We start from the raw sequence: 27,577 nt of genomic DNA on the forward strand, positions 1-27,577 counted from the left end.
TCGCCACCCTATCGACGTGTGCAATCCCTAAGACTATTAAAGACTTGCGAGCCTTTATAGGTGCATACAAGTTCCTCTCACGTGTACTTCCGCAGTGTGCTAAATATTTGAGTCCACTCGATAGCCTAGTGGGAGGAGGAGCTCAGTCTAAAGATATAATCGTCTGGACGGATGACACGACTGCTTCATTCCACCTGGCACAGGCATATTTAAAAGATGCGAAGTCTATCACTTTACCAAGACCCAACGATCAGTTATGGATAGTCACAGATGGGGCAGTCAGAAGCTTTGGATTGGCCTCCACATTATACCTTATTAGAAACGACAAACTACAATTAGCTGGTTTCTACAGCGCGAAGCTCCCTGAACGAAAACATGGATGGAGTCCCTGTGAGATCGAAGCTTTATCTATTGCGGCATCCATCAAACACTTTGCTCCTTATATCATTCAGTCTGGTCACGTAGCTCAAATTCTTACCGACAGTAAGCCTTGTGTTGAGGCTTATTCCAAGTTACAAAGGGGTGAATACTCTACTAGTCCAAGAGTGACCACATTTCTATCCATTGCCAGTCGATATCAAGTTTTCATTCGCCACCTAGCCGGCAAGGTCAACATTCCGTCAGATTTTGGAAGTCGAAATGCTCCAGATTGTGAAGATATGAGTTGTCAAGTGTGCTCATTCATATCGGTTACCATGGACTCTGTTGTTCGTGCCGTGTCTGTGAAAGATATTATGAATGGATCGGTCAGGCTGCCATTTGTTAATCGCTCCATGTGGCGCCAGGCTCAGCAAGATTGTAAGGACCTGCGTCGAGTGCATGCCCACCTTGCACAGGGCACTCGACCATCAAAGAAATCTACCAATATTCATGACGTCAAACGGTACCTCAATACCGTCTCCATCGCATTAGACGGAACCCTAGTCGTTCAAAAGTCTGATCCTTTAGCTGTGACTCGAGACTTAATCGTCATCCCAAGGGACCTGATACTAGGTCTACTCACTGCGTTACACATTCGTTTGGATCACCCCTCAAGCTACCAAACACGTCTTATCGTTCGTAGATATTTCTACGCATTGGATTTAGATCAAGCCGTGGACGCTGTATCTAGAAACTGTCAACAATGTGCAGCTCTTCGCAAAATACCATCTTCTATTATTCAACAAACTAGCGAACCCCCACCTAAAGCTGTTGGAACCTATTTCGCCGCAGATGTTTTATGTCGCGCCAAACAGAAAATTCTCGTACTCCGTGAATGTGTTACCTCCAAAACTTCTGCGACCCTAGTTCCGGATGAAAAGCACCAAACTATCCGGGACGCCCTTCTCCAATTGTGCATTGAGATGGTACCAGTTGAAGGCTGTAGTATTATACGCTGTGACCCAGGCCCCTGTTTTCAAGCTATAGTTAATGACCGCTTACTGAACCAACATGGTGTTTATGTCGAACTTGGCCGAACAAAGAACATAAATAAAAACCCTGTAGCTGAACACGCCATCCAAGAAATCGAGGATGAGATCCTCCGACAGGACCCTTCAGGATCCCCCATCACCCCAGTTTTATTAAGCTGTGTCATTGCGCGCGTTAATTCTCGTCTTCGGGCCAGTGGTTTGTCGGCTAGGGAAATGTGGTGCAAGCGGGATCAAATCACCAATGAGCAGTTACTCATCGATGACAGTAATCTCATACATGCTCAACAAGTGCGACGTCACCAAAATCATCCTTACAGTGAACGGTCAAAAAACCCTCTTGGCAAGTCTGGTCCTCCACAGAACGTCCGTATTGGGGATTTAGTTTATTTATTTTGTGATCGTGATAAAAACAGGGCACGTGACAAATATATTGTCTCGGGTGTTCAGAACGGCTTTCTACAACTTCATAAGCTGAGGAACTCTCAAATCCGCTCGAAGACATACTCCGTCCATCCTACAGAGGTTTACAAGGTAAATATTTCCCCCACAGCTTGCTCCGTTGCTTCAGATGATAGCGAAGATGATACGGTCATCATTCCTTCTGTATTGACCACACCACTCGACCCGACTGCATCAGCTCAACTACCCGACCGTGGCGAGGCAGAAGCATCAAGCAGTTCGTCAGAATCTGATCTTATCGATGATACCCTGAACATCCAGACCCTGTCAAATACAGCAACAAGTGTTTCTTCTAACATACCAGGATTACCACGAAATCGTACACGCCAGTTGCCTAAAAAACTAATAGACTATGTTCTTTATTAAGACTTTTAAGTGTTTTCATGTCTAAAAGTTATTTTTAATTCCATAAATTGTTCTACAAGAAAAGGAAAAAAAGGGTCGCGCCATTATAGTTAATTATATATGTTACAAGTCCCTGTAGGTTACAGGTCCCTTCGTTCATTGTTAGTTCTCGTGATACGAGACATCCGGGTTATCTATTATGTTATTGTAATGGTGGCACGTCAATTAAAGTTATCAACAGTTGTCGCTGTCTGTGTTTGTCCCTGTAGTACTCCCCACTAAACTGTCGCAGGGCCCTGCATACTCTTGAAGGAAACACTGATATCTGGGTAAAATTTACCCCATAACACATCAAACCCCCATTTCATTTTATTTCCAGTCCCTAATCCTAGTTATATCACTGATTCTACTTACAATATCCTTGTATTTCCAGTATGAAACAATATTCATATAATTAATTAACAAAGTGATCCAATTTGTGGATGTGGGCAAAATGAGGGCAGGATAAATTAGATCAATTTGTCATCAATCCGGACCCATTGGTGAAGCCATTCGTTTAATACTGGTTGGTGTAATTACTTAATATAAATGTGACGATGCAGCGTGTCACTGTCAATCAGCACAGCAGTAAATATGACAAACGAGATGTCTTTCCAATTACGGATTAGGTATTGATATCGTATGTTTGCTTTGTTATTTGGCTTCAACTTATCAGTCAATCGTAACTCGTTGGACAATAAATGACCATTCTATTGCTTGGAGGTGACTTAACTTCGCAATCTATTTTCATTTTCGTTCTACTTTTGTGGTTTCTATTGGAAAGCTTGAAATTGAATGTGTAACGGGATACTCCTCGAGGGTTCCATATATTGATGGGAATAATCGTAATAACGTTCACAGATATTTGTAATATCAGACCATTGCCTACAAATAGTCACTCTGCTGTTTGTAAAGACTATTGGAAATGATATCGCCTCATATTGTGTGTATTTGGATCGCGTCTAAATTAATATTGGTCTCGGTTCATGAGTGTTATAGTAATTTGATCACATGGATATATATATGGATCTAATATTCAAAGCTTTGTAATGAATTACTAAATGCCCAGCAAAGATAAATGATCTTTTAATGGGGAAGTCCCACATATATTTCAATGAATGAAACCAGTTAATATGGGGTTAATCTTTAACGTAATCCTATGCAACTATACAATTTCTGATACTTTCTCAAAGAAATAAAACTTTAATCAGTAGTGTTGGTCATACAATTATACTGGAGGTTCGCCTTCAATCCAATATTTGGTTGAGAAAATTCCTTACGATTTCTCCCATTATCAAGAGTGCAGGACAGAGGGCATGGCAAGGAACAGTTTCCAGTCTTTCCAGTGTACATGTAAAGAACCCTTGACAGTTTGAATTCTGTGAAGACTAGGCGAATATAGATCTGTAAGTTTCCCATCATAGCACACCCCTATGCCATATATAATATAGTCTTTTCTATTTAGGGGGGTTGGATGGCCGAATGGTTAGCAAGTGTGCGCTGTATCATAAGTTCTGTCATTGAGTCAACTGGCGTGATTTCGATTCACCGGTTGTACGTGACAAGGAGCAGGGTCGCCTGTCCAGCCTCCTGAGTTTTCTCAGGGTCCTTTTGTTTCCTGCCACTGCTAAAGACATCTACACACTAGCGAATTATTAAAATAAAATTAAAAACCATATGTTAGTCCCGAAATGAACTAGTTTGTGTTGAGTGGATGTTAAACCCCATTTCTCTCTCTCTCTCTTTTCTATTTAAAAACAGACACCACATTGAAAACATTTATAGTCAGCTTGTCCATAATCAAAAAAAATCATCAGGCTATATCCATCCAGCTAGTATAAAGACCATACAACATGCAAACATATCGTGAGTTTTGACTAATTGGACAATTAAGTTCTTCTGACATTTAAGCAGGAAGCTTTTAGCAAAGACCACTTCCATAAGATATATAATTATCACAGCTAACTGACATAACTGGTCAAAGTTCATGTGTTTTTTTATCATGATGTGTTTGCTTGTATTAAAGTTGTGTTATTATCATGATATAAGAGCCGGTAGGATTCAATACCAACTTTTTATAACCACATATTATTCTACTGATTTGTAACAGAACATCTTTTGTCTTTGGCATCTATTACCGACCTGACCTATACAACCATGTATATTATTGCAACCCGTATATAAAAAATGTCTACCAGTTAAAGCTGCATATCATTTTTTGTCTCTTGTGGCTATTATTGACCTGCACAAAAATGTGTATGTTTATTATATAAAAAATGTCTTTGGGATTTATTAACAGCCTACACATATGTACATATGAAAAATGTATACCAGTTTTTTTGGATCAATTACCATCCTACACAAATACGTATGTATAAACAGATAAATATATACCAGTGAACAATGTTTTTCGCGTGATAAACAATTGATTATCAATTGTCGCTTGCATCTATTACCAGTATGCACAAAATGACTACCAGTTTGTTTGTTGCAGCTATTACCGATCTATACAAATATCTATATACATTCATAAATATATCAACCAATATCTTGTGAAAACCTGCTAATCATCATTTGGATGATCTTTGCATCTCTTGCCAACCCACACAAATATGTATATACATACAGTAATTTGTCTACCAGTTTTTCATGTTGATCATCATTTGTCTCTTTATATAAAAATGTCTTCCATATGTTTAGTGTGAATAATGTGAGGGTTATTATTTCTGGCAGATGAACATGAAGTTATGAGTTAACCTTATTTTATTGTATGAAATTAAATGATTTATGGTATACATCTGTTATCTAATTCAAACAAGACTTATATCTACATCAGTATAGATGGAGTTTAAATCTCCATTAAAGACGTGGCTCAGCGAGTATGCTGTTGGCCCACAAAGCAGGACCTCCTAGGTTTGATTCAAGTGTTGGGCAAGAAAACTCCCCATGTTGAGAATTTTTCAGGGTTGTCATCCCTTGCCAGTGGTTAAGGTCAAAGTCCTTTTGGATGACACAAAAAACCAAGGCTCCATGTATACCATTACGATTATGTAAAAAACCCTATGACAGTTGGAAATGAAAAAAAAGGGTAGGCAAGTTACCGCTTTCAAGGCCATCTTCTTTGACCAAGTTTGCGGGGAGGCCAAATGGTCTATCTTGCACACTTTAGATCATAAACTCTGTTATTGAGTCAAATGGTGTGGTTTCGAGTACAAGCTTGTACACATATCAAGGATTAGGATTACCTTGGGGGTTTTCTCTGGGTCCCACAGTTTCCTCACACTGCTAAAGACCCCTATGCACAAGCAAATTATTGAAATTAAATTTTACCATATGTTAGTTCCGGAATGACCTAGATTGTGTTGTGTAAAAGTTAAACCCAATTTTTTTCCACTGGTCCTGAAAAGTATGATGTTAAATCCCATTTCATTTTATTGGAAATCTATTATAAAGTGACAGGTAGCTGTCCCAGATTTCTCTTATAAAGCTACTAGTTTCGTTCTTATGCGAACTCTTCAGACTTAAGTGAGATTGAGTGGCTGTTCCCTTTATATAGTTGTTAGGGAGGGAGTAAACTAAGATATCTCATTTCATTACATGATGAACAATAACATGTTATCAACAGGTCTATAATGATTATAACAGCTACTGAATATTTGACAGATCTAGTGGGATTACCACAATCTTTATATACGGTAAAACACATCCCCCCATGAGAATAAAGGCACAAGAGCTAGTTTATCAGGATGGCTTACTTTAACGACATGGATCAAAACATGGTATTTATTCTTAATAGTTTGTTACACTGACAAGATAAGATATTCATCCACATCCCACAAGACTTTAGCAAACTGGGTTATCATTATAACCATTGTTTCGTTATCACCAATTAGTCCAATTGTTTCATCATCTGAATATTGGGGTTGGGGGGATAATGTCTTTTGGAAGGTAAAAACATGTTGTCCTCCACACGCAATTACATCAACATGACATCAATTTTTACATCTAGTGTCATAAATGGGAAATCCAAGATTTTACAAGGTATCAATTTATACAAATTAAACGTGGGTTTAACTATACAAATTAAACGTGGGTTTAACTATACAAGTTAAACGTGGGTTTAACTATACAAATTAAACATGGGTTTAACTATACAAGTTAAATGTGGGTTTAACTATACAAGTTAAATGTGGGTTCAACTATACAAAGTGGGTTTAACTATACACATTAAATATCAAAATGTGCAGAAATAACTCAGATTGTCAAAAAATTTCAGCTCAAAATTCCGAGCTGTTCAGAATTGTTCACTAGATTTGCCTTGAAGGATTACCTAATTTATTTAAGAAATTCAAAATTTTTCTTTAAGAGTCAATGAATCTATGCAAGCACCCAAAAGTTTGTTGTCGTAAATCAGCTTGTAAATCATACTAATTGTTTAATATGCCTTTTAGTTCAAGCTCCGGTACATGTACTTGCAATAATCTTCGGAGCAGAACAGTAAGACGTTAAACCCCATTTCATTTCATTTCATTTTGTAGATTACCATAATATTATAGTATTATTTAACTCAATGCAAAGACTGCAACGGAGTTGATTTTTATATATTAAAGTAGCTAAGTCTCTAACTCAATATCATCAAAAATTTTCGACATTGAAAACACAAATTATTTGTCAATTCAAATCAACATTGGTCTTGTGATCTTACGGGGAAGAGATGGGCTTCTGATATCCAATATTCAAGACAAAATAAACATTTTACCATTGGTACACGAATCGTGTACCATAATGTGTTTCAGCGCCATTTGGAACACGGGTCTCAAAGAACGCAGCTAGACATATTCCACAAGTCATGTCAAATAGTGACGCTATATCCTTATCTGGAGAGCATGCACAATAAATATCTTCGGTGTAGACTGGAATAACCAGACGCTAAATATTGCCTTTCAATTGAGACTTCTGGCCTATTTCGCCGAACATAACTGATTAGAAATTACAGAAAAAACAGAAACGGTTGAATGTAAATCAGTTTATATACATTCACATTACATTATTATATGGGTTGCGGCCCATTTGTGTCAATTTCTAGGTCCCAAATATTAGCGATTTAGCTCCTTTAAGAACAATATTGCTACTTTTAGACATTCAAAATATTCATACCAGATATCTCACAATTTTCTTAATAAATTAGTTAAACATCATGGCCTAGGTGTGTAATATATTTTCAAAGTGACTTAACAACATACATAAATTATACTGTGAATAAATACTATCTATCAATGTTTTGCTCTGTTTTATGTTCTGAATGCATGTGGAAAAGATATTAAATAATTTACATTTGAATTATATATTTTATTGAAAAGAAATAGACAAATAATTCATTCTGTCTTACATGTTTCCCACACAAAATGTTTAAATGGTAAATGTCTGAAAGCATTTTATTTATTTTTTTGTGTGTTTTCATAACTTATCCTAATGGCATTAAGTTTTACAGCTTATTCTTGAACTGAAATTGTTCAAGACTTCTGCATATGGGATTCTATCCTGTCATTCCTGAAGATATAAAATATTCTTCGTAATAAGGTCCATAAATCCAATAAACTATTAAACATACTTATGGAAATTTGTTTATTTATTTATGCAAAGTTTTTGGAAGATTATTCTCTTAACATTTTCAAGTAAAAATTAATAAGTAATTATTTTATAGTTTATTGTTCTATCCATTCACTAAATACATCTAAAGGATTATTATCATACATAAATCCAATAAACTATAATACATACATATGGAAAAATATTTATTTATTAACACAAAGTTGTGAAGTATATTCTCCAGTAAAACTAAATAAGTAATATTGGATATAGTTTAATGCTCTATCTAGATACTAAATGCCCCTAATGGATTATTTACTGTACATAAATCCATTAGCGAAATGTTAAAAGCTAGATGATTAACAGTAGATGGGGTTCCTGATGTGAATATATCCAAATCATTAATAGTACCCATACCATGTGAAGTGGTATCAGGTGTTCTAATTATGGTCAGCATACTCTTCCTTTTATGAAACCCACCACAACCATAAAATCATATCAATGGTGAAGTACCAGAAAATAAACATCAGGGACAGTTAGAATTATGACTGGAACATTTTCGAGAGGTTGGTCATAACATTTCTTGAAATCAGGTATGAGTGTGGCAATTAATAGTAGTTTGAGTGTAATAACATTTTTCTCCTTGCCAAGAAATCATCAAAAAGTGTACAAGCCCTAGCTTGGAAATGTAAACCTCATAAACCAGAGACTTGATCATGTAGTCTGCAGTATCATTCATCTTAATGATTATATATCTTTTTCTTGAAATGCAATTCTTTAAATTCCTATATTCTATGGCAACAAAATTAACAGCAGATCAAATATTAATAGCAGACCATCTGGACTGGCAAACATCACTAAACTTATAATCTAGGTCTGTTTCCATAAAATCCTCATGTCAGTTTCATAATAGCCTAGTCAGTGTCGATTCTCAATCGTGATACTATCAGTCTGTAATAAGTGCAGACTGATCCTGAAACATTTTTTCCTAATGAAATGGAATATTGATGCTAATTTTAAAGATACATTATGGGAGATTAGATAAAGAGCTGGCAGTTCTCACTATAATAATTAAAAACTAGATAATGTAAAGGGAATCTGCTGAAAATTTCAGTCAAATTGATCCACTCTGAATCGAGATTTTAGTGATTGAATTTTCGGCCTAGCCTCGATCATCATAACTAGTTGGTACAATAAAAAACAGTCTTGATTATCCATTTCATGATTAAATCAAGAATGAAAGTGGAGCAGCAAATGGGATTCTAATCCAGTAAACATCGCAGGCTAGTGTTGACATCGAGACTTGATTATGGTCTGGATAAGTTAATTAATGTCTAATTAATAATTTAGATAACATTTCAGTCCAAACAAAAGACCAGCAATAGACAGATTTAGCTCATGCATAATGTATGTTTAAGTTCTTATTCAGATTTTATCTAAAGAATGCATAATTTATATTTTAACTCTATATTGCTATATACAAACAATAATGGCTGACATTAAGATTATCAGCCTTTCATTAACAGATGCAAGCGAATAATTGAAATAAGCAATTGAAATAAGCGAATAATTGAACTAACTCTCTCTCTCTCTCTCTCTATCTCTCTCTCTCTCTCTCTCTCTCTCGCAATCTTGTGCAAACTAAATTCTAGAACATTTTTTTGAAGTTTTAGAGAAATAAAGGTGTTTGAAGTATATAAAAATAAACAACATTTCCTATTTAGTGTAAATGGGTATATAAGATGAGTAAAATGCACCATTCTGCCTGGACCAAGTAATGCAACAACATCTTATGTAAACAATGCATGCGCCATAGAGCCAATGATCTACGCCTTGTGATGTGAGGTCACCTGTAAAAGGCATTCTTGAATTTATAAAGGTCAGTCCTTTAATACAGAATAATAAGAAGGCTTTCCCAGTACCTCTGTATTAGGAACTGCACTACAAATCCTGAGGACCATTCTGTACCTACACAGGAATTGAACAAAAACATCTTATAGCCTGTTCAGACGCTTAAGTTGAACTGGTTTAAAAAAAAAAACGAGATCGTTAACCCAGTTTAACTTAAGCGTCTGAACGCAAATGTGGGGCAAATAAACCAGTTTAAAAACCCCAGCTCGCGACCTGTCTTCCAGAAGGCTTTTTATTTTAAACTGGTTCATCTTAGCCGTCTGAACGGGTTGGCTTAAAAACCCCGGCTCCAGCTTGCTTTGAGCATGCGCAGTACGCAGTAAGTTACATTCCTGCGAACGTATCGGGGTCAGACAGTGACAATGTTATCAAAAGCGTGTGAGAACCAAATAAAGAATGTGAAGCTACCCATGCGTAGTTAACTCTAACCTCCGACTGAAGAGGTCAGAATAGTTCAACTGGTTTGGCTTATAGTACGTGTGAACGCAACACGATGCTGTCTTAAAAACCCCAGCGATTATGAACTGGTTTAAAAATAAGCATCTGAACGGGCTATAAGTTAGTGGACCTGTGCCACTACTGTGGCTGCTTCTCATTAAGACTATAATTATATTCAGTTATCATTTCCCACATCAAATATTTATTTAGAGTAATAATACACAACCTACACCACCATTTTATATAATATTTATAGATAGCGTAATAAAATACTCATGCTGTTCCAATAACAGAATACTGAGTACAAAGTCTCGTCACCCAACTGTAAAAATAACTTGTGGTTGATCGCAACGAATCAACCAAATCATATTTACATGTTATCATTGTCAATCAATAATCTCATGAAGCACATGCGTTAATTTTTCCAAAGATAAGCCGTCGGAGAGCATGGGAACCCAGCAGCTGTATCTTAATGGACGAAACATCAGACATGGCCCCGAGTTACGTCTGAAATTCAACAACCGATATTGAACATTAACTGGAAAACCCTTAATCGTTCTCTAACATCATAGGACAGAAATGGCTTCTACAGGAAGTTGGTCTCTTGAATTAAGTCAGTGACACAGACGGAAAATGCATAATCAGATCAGACTTGAGAGTTTCTCGGATATTAACAGATCCGACTCTTCATTTCTTATACATTGCTTTTCTTCTTTTTCCCCCTCCTCAAGCAGAGAATAAATAGTTAAATACAAAACTATTGATAGAATTCCACTAAACTCATTGACATTATACATGTATGTTGCAATATATCTATTGAAATGAAATGAAATGAAATAGGGTTAAATCTCTTACATCTGTTGTACGAACCGACCTAATAAAGATGGCCATATGCCATGCAGTGTACTACTAATTTAATTTTGCCCTGATGGTGATGCTATGGCTTACTCTTTATATTCATTTTCACCTGTCAAGAGGATCTTTAACATGCTAAAAATGGTATATACATGGTACAACTAGATACAATAGCTATTTATTATGGTCAAAAAAGAAAATGTCAAGGAATATTTTTAAACTCCCCAAAAAATGATTAAAATTACAATGACCCCCCCCCCCCCCCCGAAAGAATCAGAATATTGAATGATTTCAAATAAAATAGTGTAAAATAATGGATATTTAAAGACTACTATATTTAATGGTATTCTTTCAATATTTTTTTCAATGAAAACAACTAGGATCAATGTATCAAAGGTTCAAGCAGAAGTATAAGAATAGGTCCTACATCTCAATTAACATGGGTGGCCTCTCTCTCTCTCTCTCTTTCATTTTCTTTGGTCAGTCAGTGCACCAATGACATTAAAAAATTAAGTCAGTTTAAATATTTAACTTTCCTAGTTGTTCGGATGATATGAAATACTAGGGTCCAAATACCATTAGCAGACTAAACTCACAGAAGAGTAGGTAGAAACACTGTTGTCTTGGCAAAATTCTCCCCCTCACATTGCACACATAACCATGGAATAAACAAAACCAGTCTAAAAAAGACTCAGTTTAGTGTGGTGACGAGACACTAAACTCCAATCCATAACAGCATGCACTGCCATAGCAGATTGTTTGAATATTATTTTTAGTCAAGCCATTTGAACTTGATGCAGGCCTAAAAGAATCCTTGTGACTGTTCACATTCAGATCCTTCTCCCCAGTGCCACTGGCAGTATAGAGACAGACAAAATGTTTTATTAAGAACACTGACAATAAACATGACAAGAATGACATAGTTTCATTAATTTCCACATTATACTGTGTATTTAATGGTTCATTATATAGATCATCAGTATAATGATAGACCAACGCTATGACCGTTTTATGACTTTCCTATTGTATTAAAAGTCATGAAACATTAGAATATCAATACAAATATAAAATAATCATGTGGCATATTGTCTGTGAATGTTACAATATGTTATGAATAATTGAACAATGTAAAACAAAACTCCACCAATTATTCTCTGGAGTATATCAATTTATTGTTTTTGTATATCACAATGAAATTATTATAACATTTTACCATTCATTAACATATTTAATAAATTGAAGTCCAGATTGTGTACTGTTTAATATACATACTAACAAGATTCATGCAGTCATCGACCTTACACAGCCTTGTATACAAAAAACAAAATATGTTTCAGTGGAAACACAAAAATGATTAAATCGTAGAAATTTGTAATTTGTAAAAGCCACAACTACTATAATAGGTTGAAGTGTGTATAAAGATTTAAAAAGATATCTGGGACGGTTTATGAGATATTCTCTGGAAACAAAAACTGGAGGAAAAGATGGATGAGTCCATTTCAATTTCCCTTCCTTAACTCCATTTGGCATTGGAACAAAATAGAAGAATTTGGTGTAATGGATTATGCGGCTGCTGCAAAACTGACAAGGGGCAACCACGCCGGAAAATCCCTATGAACTTTCACAGCCAACACCGGGAGCGACACGGCAGACCCATGATCTTCAGGTCAGCGAGCCACTGTCTTAAGGAGGAAGAGAGACAATTGGGTATAAAGTATCTGAAATCATATATACTAATCTCATTGTTAGTTTTAATCACTTAAATCTCAATTTCACAAGAAGAAGAAAGGCGTTTTAAGGCCATGCAACAATATGTGAAGTAACCAATCAGTTACTTTAAATCAATCTGGTCTGAAAATTATTCAAATTGATGGCCATACAAAATTTACAAAGGTTTCTATTGATTCTAGACTGACATCTTTGTGCTGTCATTTATATCTTTTCCATACAATCCAGCACAATCTTTATGAAGGATTATTTCTAATTGTGATACATTTTTTTGCCTTTTTAAGATAATATCTGAATGATCTGATGTATTGTGCCATGGTTTATGTAAATATTGACTACTCCCAATAGAGACATTCAAAGAAAAGTGACATTCAGCATTGAGGTTTGTAGCTGATTTTCAAAAATGCCCTATTGCTCTCTCAACAGCTCTTCACACAGACGGTCTATATTATATAGCTAGTAAGCAGTACTTATGGGCTGTCCGATTGTTAAAGGGTTAACCTAAATTGTTAATTATTTTGTCATGGTGAAAGTAAATGTAATTATTATAAACTGTTGAAAGGGTTTTTCAAATGTAAATTTGTTGATAAATGACCCTTTTAACACGTCAAATCTGATCAATTGGTTTAACTTTTCCATCAAATTTAAAGTGACTGTAGTAACCAGATTTTAACAGAAGATCTGCAGCTAATGGAACCACCTACTTCATTATTATAAATCTTAAATGTTAACAAAGTTCGAGCATTAAAAGGTTAATAGCGCTACGGCAGCCATTAATAAACTAAAACTGAGAACTCAAACTGCTGCAGGGAGTGCCTAATGTCTTTGAGCGTTTCATTTAGCGACTTCAGGATACGCTTAATAAAGAATATCAGAGAGGTTAAACATGTGTGTACATATGTAAGTAACTGTTTCATATCAAGTATGACCAATATACCAAGAGGATACAAATAACCTAACATAGCAAGAGGGCATATGCTCAGCACAGAAAGAAGGTTTGTGACTTAATATACCAAGGGGTTTATATGACCCAACATACCAATAAATTCAAAAGACAATTCATTATTAAATAATTGATTAAAGGTCCTACCTCTTCTCCTTTGGTATTAACTTCATGATTCAATATTAATTCCACAGCCTCAACATTTTCCTCATTAATAGCATGTAACAAAGAATCTCCTACTTCCACATTATATTGTAACAGAAGTTCAATCATTTCAATATTCTCATTTTCGATAGCCACAAGAAGAGCACTACGGCCTAACGGATCCACACAATTGATATTAATTCCATTTGAAGAACTCTGTAGTAAAATCTGTCGAGTCGATGGTACATCTCCACGTTCAACTGCTAATAAATACTGTTTCTCCTCATTCGTCAAGTCTACCTCCTTACGAATGATCCCCATTCCCAGGGAGTCCACCCCATCTGACTCTATCCCTAGTTCATCCATAAGTCTGGTTGGGTTCATCATGGCCTCCTTGTATTTAAGGTAAACCTTGTCCATGGTGACTGTTTATTTCTGAAATGAGGAAAAAAAAACAACATTTATTCAGTTTTTCAACACCTTGAATAAAAGATTTGAAATAATTTCCCAGTTCAGCTTCTCTTATATCTATAGGACTTTTTCTGTAGGATTGTAGGAAAATTAATTAATACATCATAACTTTTTATGATTTTTTTTCATTTATTTGTAAGTTAATAAACATACAAATTCAACTAGATTTGTCAGTCCGGGTCAGCCAGATACTGACTGGTAGATTTGTCTGTCAGGCATTGATGTCAGTCAGTCAGATACTAACTAGCAGAAATGGCCATACTAAGAGCTCTGGGCCTATGTCCATTAAACCTTTCTTGAATTGTTTATTTCTGGAAGTCACCATAAATTATACACAACAACATTGTATCAACTTATTAGGTTAACAGAAGCCAAATATATGTCATCCATGCTTTTGTATTTAAGGATTATGATAAGATACAAAACTAGACTACATGTAATTCCTATTAGCTGACCTAAAAAAAAAACATTATGGCTCTAGGGCGAGATTTTTGTCATTCAAACCTGCAAATTTTCTACATGTTTTTTTTATGTCACATTTAACATCTTTATCAACACTCTTACCATTGTTTACCATTAGTGATTGACCATTCTTTAAAATCAGCACTATTTTAATTTATTATGAAACAGCTAACAAAAGCTAACAAATCTTTTCATACTAAAATATAATGGTTTTTTAAAGCTCTTAATTTACCAAATATTATATCACTGGTATGCACTTTACAAAAGCCTATTTAGTTCTTAATCATTCAATGAATTTTACAATCTTCTTTTCAAAATATATGTTTAAATTTTATTAATAATGACTTTCTTGTTTCTGGATGATAAAGTACTGTGATATATTGTATCAACACCATAGCAAGCAAGTTGGTTTTTAGGAACACTATCAAATGAATTAAATTATTATCTTACAAGACTGTGGGTTTTTATGAATAAATATTTTGACCAGATAATGAAATTAGAATAATCTTAGTCTAGATATTCTCTGATCAGAAATGGTGAAACATATCATGGCTAATAACAATCTTCAACTCCAGTCTGGATCAGCAATTAATCCCTGTTAGAGGAATTATTGTTATATATATTTCGAACTAGATTAAGCCTTTGAGAAAAGCAACCATGTGCTAATGCTATTTGTCTTTAAATGACCTTTTTTGTTTAAAAAAAACCCCAAGAAGCAAAATGTATTCCTGAAGAATAAAAATTGAAATTGATGTGGCCTTATGATTTTAGTTTCAAATATCTGTCCAGATTCATCTCATAATGATGTAAATGTTCCCTCCAGGGTTAAGTGAGAGATAGAAGGAGAGAAATGGGATGTAACATCCACTCAACACAAACTAGGTCATTTCCGGACTAACAAATGGTTATATCTTAGTTCAATAATTTGCTCGTGCATACAGGTCTTTAGCACAGGGAGGACACAGAGAAAACCCACAAGATTGGACAGGCGACGATACTCCTTGTCACATACAAGCAGGGAATCTCTCTCTCTCTCTCTCTGTGATGTTGATATTTTAGTGTTCCCATTACCCACACATTACTACTGGTAAGTAAAGCCACGCATTGATCATTCTGGAAAGTCTACATGTATTATAGACAGCAGTCTTAAAAATTTTGTCAATAGTTTAAAAAAAAGTTTCCCATTAAATTAAATGGGGGTTAAACATAATACATGTACTTTTCATTCCCCATTAACTACTTGGAAAGAGACAAATATTTTTGTTAACAAATATGTTTTTCCTATTGGTTTAGATTATGTTTTGCAATCAGTGGTTATGTATAGTTCGGGACTGTTGAGAAAATATTTCTTAAAACTTGCTTTTATGCTTCAGTAGAAGTATAGCTATAGATCCAAATGTCAAAAGGTTATTATTACCAATGATTATTTGAAAAAAAAATGACATGGTTCTGGAAAATTATCTCTTGAAGCAATGAACTTGAAAAGGGTTGTTTGAAATAGAAAAGCGGCACAGCATTGGAAGAACTATTGGTTGAAGCAATACATTTCAAATGGTGTTTATATCAACAAAATTAAGCGAGGAGATCTTGTTTGAGGTATCTCAAATTATTACGTAATTATTTTAACCAACAAAATCTTTCATCCCTGAAGTACGAAGTTATTGCCACACACATCAAATAATCTAATATAAATCACAACTCAAAGAATGTTTCTTCCTCAGTACATCTGAAGATTTTTTCTCAAAGTCTACATTTTCTTCGACTTCAGAATTTCTGATCAATATTGGAAGTTGTGTATATAAATAGATTAAATAAGTTAGCATCTTGTTAAAAGATGAAGGCACCGTATTAAATTACGGCATGATATTTGAGAATTTAGATCTACATCAGATTTGTATGATAAAGACAGAGTTAATAGCAGACTTACCCACATTTAGTTGTGAGTTTTAAGTGTACTTTGCAAAAATTAGTCAGAAACGGTAATAGAGATACAGGAAACAGAAAGGCCTCTGGTATCGTACTTTCACACAAAAGTGAGAGAGAGAGAGAAATGAGGTTTAACATCCACTCGACACTCGAGGAAACCAGAGAACCGGGAGAAAACCCACAAGGTTGGACAGGCGATCCTGCTCCTTGTACCTCTGGGGAATCGAAACCACGCCAGTTGACTCAATGACAGACCTTATGATACAGGGCGCACATGCTAACTATTCGGCTATCCACCCCACCCCCCTCACACAAAAGTAAACAAGATGACTAGTCATCACCATCCCGCGCCCTTGCACTTGTTTGGAAGGCATAAGGAAAAACAATTTCTTGGAATATCAATGGGACTAGTCAGAGGATTCACACTCTGAACACAGTAGCTCGGCCTACATTAATCAGCTACTGTGTGTTAAACAATAAGCTTATACATCAGAAAATAAAATACTAAAATAGGTTGATGTTTGTACAAAGTTTCAAAAAGATTTCTTGAACGGATAATAAAATATGCTCTAAAAACGAAATTGGGAGAGAAGGACGGTCATCAGAAAATAAAAGTGTTATAAAGGTATCTTGAACAGTTTCTGAGACATGCTCTTGAATAATAATTATATACCAAAAACTAAGTCACATGTGTAGTAAAAATTCAAAAATCATTCAACAGAGAAATTTGTTTCCATGGAAACCCAAAAATGATTAAATCCAAGAAATTTTTAATTAGCAAAAGACACAACTACTATCACAGGTTGATGTTTGTACTAAATTTCATGGAGATATCTTGAATGGTTTGTGAGATATGCTCCGGAAACAAAACTGTACACCAAAAGCTAAGTCAATTTTGTTTCCATGGAAACAAACATTATTAAATCCGAAAAATTCCAAATTAGCAAAAGGCACAACTACTCTAATAGGTTAATGTTTGCACAAAGTTTTATGAAGATATCTTGAACAGTTTATGAGATATGCACCGGAAACAAAATTGTACACCAAAAACTAAGTCAAATTTGTTTCCATGGAAACACAAAAAATATAAATCCAGAAATTCCTAAATAGCGAAAGGCTCAACTACTGTAATAGTTTGAAGAACTAGACACTTTTTCTTGCCAGACTTTCCGATCTTCACCACAGACCAAGAGGAAACATGACTGGAAAATTTGGGGGGAATGACCAAAAGTAACTAATCAAACTTTGCTATCTAAATATGTATCACTGCTAAACATATTAAACATTTCTAAGAATAACCAAGAAGCATTTCCCTATACCGGTTTTAAATATTTTCATATTCAACCAGTACATTATTAATATATTCAAACTGATGTTACATAAAAATAACACATTGCAGATGTTTTATACTGGAGAGTTGTGTGTCCATTTACTATGAATATTGATAAACTCTGAGAGATAAACATTATTATTTTAATATAAAATAGTTTTATTAATAAAACCCAAGGAAAATATTTGTAAAAACAAGATATATCAATTGATCTAAAAAAACAAAACAATATAGGTTAACAGAGTATAATCTCTTTTACCTTATATTTCATTTGATATATTTTAAATTTTAGCAGGATACAGAAGTATGTTAGTTATCAACTTTCCAGAATCTCGCCACCTGGAGCCCTTTCTTCCAATAATCTTCTAATAATAAATCCCTAATTAACCAGCTATGATTTGCTTTATGGTATCATTTCCTCTTCACAAAACTCAGTAATCACAACAGAAGAGATTGATTTTAAAGAAATTAATCCTGACAGTTTGGTTTGTTTGTTGGAAGGTGAAGCGTGACTTCCTTGATAACATAACTAACGACTTGACAAGCAGAAAACACTTCATGCCACAGAACCAAAGAAAACTATTCTCAACAAAAAAATTAGGAAAGTCATCTCCAGGGTTTTTGAGAACTGTCATTAGATGAGAATCGTGGCAACAGGAAAAGGCTGGGTTGTCATTTTAACTGGATTTGAATATGTCAGGCATTGAGTAGCAAGATCTTGACAATGTCTTCAAGTTAATTATCCAATAAAGACATAGTGAGTAGCTGGACGTTAAAACTGGTTATTTGTGGTCCGTAAGTCGTTGTGATGACGTTAAATCCACTAATATACGTTATCAGGTGCAATTATAGTGGTGTAATATCGATGTGGAGGAAAAGCAAACATTGAAAATTGACAACAGGCTTTTTCCTGTCATCTTCCGTGATAGCTCCTGTCTTATCTCTGTTAACACACATAAATATGGCCAAAGTATTGTATAAAATGTAAGTACATTTGTTCAAGATCCATCTTTGTTCACAGGATTTTTTCAATTAATATAATCTTTTCAAAATTTCAGTGAAGCTGGAATGGTGATATCCCCAGTTTGTTCCAAAACATCAGTCAACTCTTAAACTTGGGAAAACCAGATTTGCAATACCCCAAGAATGTTTTGATACATCAGTCAACCTAAAACTCCTGAGAAAGCTGGACTGGCGATATCCCAAGTATGTTCCGAAAATTTAGTCAAGCTAAAACTCTTGGGAAAGCTGGACTGGCGATGTCCTAGGTATGTTCCAAATTTCAGTTAACCTTAATCTCTTGAGAAAGCGGGAATGGCGATATCCCAAGTACTGACATAAATGGAGGTGTGGCTTCTAACAAAAAATGAGAACACAGTGATTTGATGACAATATAAAGGCAAGTGACATCAACTGTTTTAAAAAGAGTCTGAGCACATGCTGTCTAATGTCACTCAAAACACCTAGCTGGCAACCTCTAACAATGGGGTGGGGGCGAATGGTTTAATGCATAGATCTTAAGGTCTTTAGTGTACGTGATAAGGAGTAGGAGTGCCTCTCCAATGGGTTTTCTACGACGTTACTCCCACAGCTAAAGAACCCTAAAAATAAACTAGTGTTTGTCAAGTGGATGTTAAACCCCATTTCTCTGTCTCTAACAACAGAATGAATGCTCGGATTGATTGTTAGGTTCGGGTTAAAGATAAATATTTGAAAGGGTTTGACCAGTAACAGAACACCGATTATCTATGACAACAGATACATCAGTGGAAGTAATCCTTTAACTTAGCAATAGAGAATCTCCTAGATTCGACCCTTGAGTATTATAATTTGTCACAAAACATGTACATCATAATATAACCAATATCTCCATATAACAGATCATTTTTAACCATTTTCATCTTTCATCTGATAAAATTGACATTTGTAGTCAACATCTAATTTACGTTTGTCATGTCCAATAAAATCATGCGGAAGACAGATTGCTGTATGCCATTTTTCCTAACTACAGATATTGGAAAACGATGCAAAAAAGAACAGCAACTGTCATAATTACTTTGTGGTGATGCATACCATTTATGCCCACGCATCAATGACCAAAAAAGACATTATTACAGTTTAAACATTAGGCTATAACAACTTCAATTTGTATTTCACAGTCCCACCACTCACCAACAATAAAGTTTGGAAAATAAAAATAATTATATTACTGAGGGGTTGAGGTGGCCGAATATTGGTTAACATGTGCGATTGTATCATAATGTCTGTCATTGAGTCAAGTGGTGTGCTTTTGATTCCCTGTTTGTACGTGACAAGAGGGTCACCTGTCCAACCTCATGGTTTTCTTTGGGTCCTCAAGTTTCCTCCCACAGCTAAAGATCCCTACAAACAAGTTAAATTACCAAATAAAATTGAATCATATGTTTGTGTGGAGTGGACCTTAAACCCCATCTCTCTCTCTCTCTCTCTCTCTCTCTTAACCAACACAGATTTGTCCATGATCAGTGTTTTTATTGATATTACAAATTGATTTCTGGCAAATGTCTTGTACACTAGTTCCTTAGTTTTGGATATTTCATCAGGTACAAGTTAAATCATTATTTCCAGGCCTAATGGTAACTTATATAAATTCAATGTCAATTTCAATTTTGAAATCAATCAAAAGAAAAACCTATAATCAAAACAAGCTTTAATGTTATTTTCATCACATCTAAGGAGCTGTATCGCTTTCACAATCACATTAGTCAAAGTAAATATACTTACAGATTTCAAATATATGTGTGAAAAATGATTCTCATAGTCTTCTATAAATCTATGTATCATAACTGAATATTGGTTCCAGGATCACTTCAGGAAGAAAGACTGTTCAAAGCCAAGATACTAATGAGCTCAGATATTCGTATTAAAGGAAAGACCTACATCAAAGTCAATATTATCTGTTATGTACTATCACCGTCATGTAAACATATACTAATTGATCTTCACAGCTTCACATCGATAAAAACATTTCCTTCTTTCAATGTGGTGAAAATAAAGATTGTCCAATAGAAGTGCTATTGAGTTGTCAAAGAGTGTTATGCTACCTGCTAAAAGCAGGATACATCAATAAATTGATGAACGAATGAAGACAATTTCCTAGATGACATATCTCACTATACAAAGAGGCAAAGGTCGTCAATTAGTGGGTTTAATAGTGTGTATCATTGAAGAGGAAGGATGTTTTAAGGGGGTATTTCCCATATTTCTGGCTATATTCAAGGACTAATAAAAAATGAAACGCCTAAATCTAATAACAGATTTTCACTTTGTATGATATATTTCAAATGAGAACATTATGCACCTTGTATGAATATTTCAAATAAAAATATTAAGTCCTTCAGAAATGATTGCTAGATTTCATAACAGGTTTAAGTATCTCTATTGCAGAATTCAGTGTTCAATTGTATTGAGTGACAGGGGGGTTGGGCGGCCGAAAGATTAGCTTGTGCACATTGTATCATTAGGTGTGTCATTGAGTCAACTGGCGTGGTTTCGATTCCCCGGTTCTACATGACAAGGGGTAGGATCGTCTGTCCAACCACGTGGGGTTTCTCCGGGTCCTCTGGTTTCTTCCCACTGCTAAAGACCCCCACACGTAAGCGAGTTATTGAAATAAAATTGAACCTTGTGTTAGTCCCAAAATGACCTAGTTTGTGTTGAGTGGTCTCTCTCTCTCTCTCTACTTATGGCCCAACCGCACTGGAAACTATCTTTGAGGCCGTTACTTGTTAAAGGAGGTTGTATGGCCGAATGGTTAGAACAGGCACGCTGTATCATGAGGCCTATCATTGAGTTAACTGGCGTGGTTTCGAATCCCTGGTTGTACGTTACAAGGAGTTGGGTTGCCTGTTCAACCTTGTGGGGTTTTTCTGGGTCCTCCGGTTTCCTCCCACTGCTGTAGACCCCTACATGCAAACAAATTATTGAAATAAAATTAAACCATATGTTAGTCCCAAAATGAGCTAGTCTGTCGAGTGGACGTTAAACTCAATTTCTCTCTCTCCCTACTTGTTAAGTGTTTTACGATTGCCCAGCTAATAAAACATGCCTGTTCATTTATCCTCGATGGATAATCATTATATATATTATTGTGGCCCACCCCAACCTCGGTATAAATTAGTTTTCTGCCAAAAAATATGGCAGTAGTTATGAATCGACAAAATCGGGTTACACATACAAATGGTTATATATTGTATTCATGTATTTACATCCCAGTCATTTATCAACTACAACCCCAAGAAAAATATTCATGAGAAAATAACGTCTGGTTATATGACACGTATTATATCAATATTCTCCACTATAGATTCTTCATTGTATATAATTTATCATGTAGATATATTGACCATCTATATCATCAATCAACACAGCCGCTTTTCCTTTCTTCCAGCATTAAAAATCTAAATTGATTTCTGAACCTTTTATTCACAATAAGCTCCATACTTCAGAATACCACAAAAATATCATGGCTGGTGATATATACCAGTTCAACCTCATTCATCCACAGTTTTTCTTAGAAAAAGGCAGCAGCAGTGAGTTAAAGATGTGTTATGTAAGAGCTAAATCCTTTTTCCCTCAGATGTTATATAAATTATTAGACATTTATTCTCGTGACAAGTCCGTAATCAACTCTCTAGAACATCAGATGGTTGTGATTTTAAATGGATTGAAACACAATCGCCAATTAATAATTTAATATAAAAACAGATAACCAAGGCTTTGTTTATTAGTGTAACAATGGTACTAATGAAAATCGAGACTACGCTATATCAAACAGTATAATTAAAAATAACTTCGCTTAGAATGAAGTAATTTGACTGAATTTTTTTTTATTATCTATTTTTTAACTATTATAGTGAGAACTGTCAGCTCTGTATCTAAGTCTTACATAATGCATCTTTAATTTGGGTTACCATATAAATACTGTCAGGTCTAACAGAAAAACAGATTACTGGATCACAACTTCCTTGGCATAGATATTTGCGCATGACCTCTCACCAACTTTAGAATTTGGTACAGGGCATACCAATTGATTTTAATTACATGAATGTCAGGTACCAGAAGGTACATAAGGTGTAATTAAATCAGATAAATACGAAGGTGACCTCTGCTCATCCAGTTTTAGCAACATGAAATGATTTGAAATTCATTTCATCCCCAATTTTTGGTTTCTGCAGCCTGTGAAATAGAATTTAATAATTTTTCAGTTCATCTGTAAAGCTTTGATTTCATTTGAAGATTACCCGGACTTCTCTTTCGTTACACATATGGTTTGTGTTCCGGTGTTTTCTTTAAGGGTCTTATAAAACAAAAATTATTTGATACATCTAAAGTCATTGATCATCATTTGAATTTTTGGATAATATCTAACTTTTCACAGCTCAATCCACAATATACAAAGTCCATGAACAGATTATTTAGTATTTGATCAAGTTATTAAAACCAAAAAATAAACTGCATATATAACCTCCCAGCTTGGATGATCTTCAGAGGATTCTGAATGTTAGCAAATATTTAGCAAATCACAGTATCTTAAATACAAAGAATTGAAAATCTGCCACCATTCCATCCTCAATATTCGACCTATGAGGGGAGTCATGGTGGTCGCGGGTTCGCTCCTGGTGTTGACCGAGAAAGTTCATCATGATTTTCTGGTGTGGTTTCCCCTTGTCAGTGGTGCAGGATGGAGGGCCTGACAAAGACAGCTGTCTAGACATTCGGATGTGACGTAAAACCAACTGTGTACATATTGACGTGCACGTAAAAGATCCCATAGCAGTTGGAATTTGATTAAGAGTAGGCCGTTGAGCCGCTGTCCGGGCAAAATTTCCATCATAGCACACTGTATGGCATATGCTTGTCTACATTAGTCCAGCCGGAGCAGAACAGTTGAACGTTAAACCCCATTTCATTTTGACCTAGGAGTTTTGTTGAAATCTTATAATGGACCTCTTTTTAATCCGATTGAATTCAAGCCAGGAATTTATTAACAGTTGATATTTTGATATAATGTTTTTAATTAAATGTTAAATATCAACTTGAGTACATTTTGCTTGCATTAAGTAGAGGAAAATATTAACTTTCCAGAAATTGCAAGAGTTAACAATTTCTCTGTGGTAATCTAAATTTATTTTAGCATATCAATTGGGAAAGAAAGAAACCCTTTATGTGCACAGGGTTCATGAAATGTTTTTTGACTAGGTCAACTACTGAGAACTCAAAAACCAAAATAATCTCTTGAAACCGATGGTCAGTGGTGCAGAATGGACGGTCTGACGAAACACTGAGGTCCTGTGTAAGCCTACACATTTGCATGCACATAAAAGAACCCTAGACAGTTGGAATTCAAAATAAGTGTAGGCTGCAACACTACTATCCGGAAAAAATCTCTCCTTCATAGCACACTGCATCCGGGATATGCCTGTCTTCATTAGCATGGATGGAGCAGAAGGGTACGATATTAAATCTCATTTTCATTTCATTTCATTTCTGTGTATATAATCAAAATCAACCGAAGATATACAGACAACTGTGATCTTAACATTTTATCTGAGATAAGCGTTGAGATTAATTTTATTTGTCTCCTGCAATATGGACTTAAAGACATGTACCAAACCCCAAACTTAAACAATCCACATTGCACAATCTCATAAGCCTATCCTATATCAAAATAAGCGAAACTATTGTCTATACGGTTACAGACACCAAAGTAAACGTAACTAAGATGGTCAAAGAACCCACAGGAAATTACATTCTCTGTTCAGATTATTCTTGGCATAAAATGAAATAGAAAGCAGCGAGAACTCGTCAGCTTTACAACATACGAGGAATTGATATGCCTCGAGATGTCATCATATAGGTTATTGAATCTTAACTCTACACACAATTATTATCTCTAGCCAAACACATCGAGAGAATGAACATTTGACCAACTCGATTGAGATGATTACAAAAAAAATTTCATTACAAATCTTCATTTGTATTGAAAATGTAAAGGTTTTTTCTCGATAAAGTAAGAAATTAGAGATCAATACCCATGCAAAAGTTCATGTAGACACAGGTTATACTTACTTTCACTTTGAGGGTATAATTTTCAATTTAACAATTTATGAATTTTCCGTTGACATTTTTGAGATTTCATTTCCAGCTATAATGTATAATCTCTGACAGTGCTTCCACAATACAAAAGTACAATACAACAGAAGTATATTCTTTTAGTCCATTTTTCTGTTTCTTGTGAAATGTCCCAATATTTTTTGGGTTCGTATTTTAATTCATATAGACATTAATAACCAATAATGATGTGATGTCAAATGATTTCCCGTGATTCAGACATCATTTATTATTTGATAATTTATTATTACTTGGGCTGTCTTTAAGACTGTATTCTAGACATATAGGCCAAAGCAAAATAACTTTCAGTCCTTCGGGGTTTTCACTCTTGATATACAAATAGCCACTCAGCTGATTAGGGTCATGTGAACAATGTTTTGCTTAAAATTTATAGCTCAATATATGGAACAATAAGTTTTTGAGAATTAATTTATTTTCAAATTAATCTTTTTCCCTAAGAAATAGAAAGTTAAATTTGAATACATGTTCACTCGAAGAACAAAAATTCTATGGTTGTGGCCTTATTATAATTCAATTGAATGTTTGAATGTACTCAATCTGAGACAGCTATGACAGCATATGAATATGAATAAAAGAAAGTTTGATATCCATCTGTTCAATAATCAATAGGTGATTATAAAAATGTGAGGAATAACTGACAACCCAATAAAAAAAAACACATTTATCAATGTACATTTTCACACAAACATAAAGATATAAAAAATATAAATAAAGTAGACGCTAATGGGGTTTGATGCACTTCTGTTCTGCACCAACTGGGATAATGTGGATGGGTGCAATGGGGAGTAATGTCTCGTCCAATTCATAGATGGGAATTTTGCCGAGGCGGTGATGCATAGGTTTATTCTTCATCGAATTCCAGTTATCTTAAGGATTCTTTTTACATGCACATCAATGAGAGACCATATTTAGAGCAATTTCACTTCAAAACTTTGCTAGCCAGTTAATTTGTGATATAATTTATTTACTTCTAACTACTTCTTTCCTATGAATATGCTAATTTTTAGCATTATCCCAACATTGTTATTCATATTTAAGTGTATTTGTTGTGTTTTAAAGAAAGAAACCGGGCTATGTTGTGTCAAACAAGGTGAAAGAAGAAATAGTCTAAATCATAACAAAATAGATTCATATATAAAAACAATATCACAGAAAATCAAACTGTTATATAAATATTTAAAATAGATAATATTACATTATACAAATAAAAAATTATAATAAAATCCTGGGGCCTGTTTCATGAAATTTTAACTAAGATAAAATCCAAATTTTAGTAATTTGATTGGATAATACTAGATTGATTTTAGTGCTTAGCCAATCAAAATTGAAGTATCTACTAAAATTTGGATTTTTAACTTTAGTTAAGATTTGGAGAAATAGGGCCCTGTCTCTTAAAAAATTTAGAATTTCACAATATAACCCAGGTTAGGCAAACAAGTACTATTGTGCTTTAAGGTTAAATTCTAATTGACTGACAGTCATTTATTCAGCCGGTCAATTTCACATCCTGAATGTCAAGATTGACCAAAATGATTGAAACAAGACTCCTGGATACACTCCAGGAGATTCAAAGAATAATCTTCTTTATTACAGACAAAACACGAATGCTATAAGGATTGTCTTGACATTTTCAGGATTCCCAATCATGATCCAATTTTGCATTCAAATTGATCGATAATAACCAGTACCTGTATACAAGAATTTTTAAGTTTCTTTAATCTTGAATAACTTGTACGGCTTCATGAAGATGCCTGCAGCGGTTAACTAAAAATAATATCGGATGAAATTCTAGCCAATATCAAATCAATCTTGATAATTCCCAGATCAAAAAAAATATAGCATATGCTACTGATAAAAAAAGATAAGATCAAGATTTGGTTGATAAATGTTAGATATCTGTGTTTAAGTAACCAGTGATAAAAAGGCGGTTCTGTAACAGTTTCTATGATGGAGGAAAACGTGACTTTTCTTCCTTATGCTTTATTGTCTTTGCTCACATGATTGGCATTTCACAGCCACCAGCCTTTCCGCAAATTTCTAGTTATCCCACAACCGTGATCTGTCACTGTGATCAAGTTGTTTCCAATATTCCTGACAATTTCATTAAGCTTGTTTTTCAGTACATGCTATTCATATAGAATAAATTGTCCTTTAAATAGCATGTCGAGGTACATCCTCCTCCGGTCTGGCCTTTAACCATATAAATCAGCAATCATAACACATGCAATAATCCATTAGCTGACAACAATTACCATCTCAACAAGACTAATGTACTCTGCTACATACATCATCAATTCAATGTTTCTTAAGTGCAATAATGTATCTTTTAAAATTTCTCTTCGCATATTGTGC

General features: G+C 34.7%; 1 protein-coding gene across 4 annotated transcripts in view; it reads right to left on the reverse strand.

The window, feature by feature from the left end:
- LOC126830304 (transient receptor potential-gamma protein) overlaps positions 1–27,577 on the reverse strand; it is a 101,899-nt gene that overhangs the window by 41,853 nt on the left and 32,469 nt on the right. For 3 of the 4 annotated variants that reach the window (XM_050560675.2, XM_056102696.1, XM_056102698.1), the window contains exon 2: positions 13,867–14,298. In XM_050560675.2, the coding sequence (XP_050416632.2) occupies positions 13,867–14,283 (417 nt within the window). In that variant the 5' untranslated portion in view covers positions 14,284–14,298. Of the gene's footprint in view, positions 1–13,866; positions 14,299–20,815; positions 21,147–27,577 lie in introns of those variants that run through there. The other variant, XM_056102697.1, reaches the window with a different exon arrangement.

This window comes from Patella vulgata, chromosome 8 (genome assembly GCF_932274485.2).
Source record: "Patella vulgata chromosome 8, xgPatVulg1.2, whole genome shotgun sequence".
In the NCBI taxonomy this organism is placed as follows: Eukaryota; Metazoa; Mollusca; class Gastropoda; family Patellidae; genus Patella; species Patella vulgata.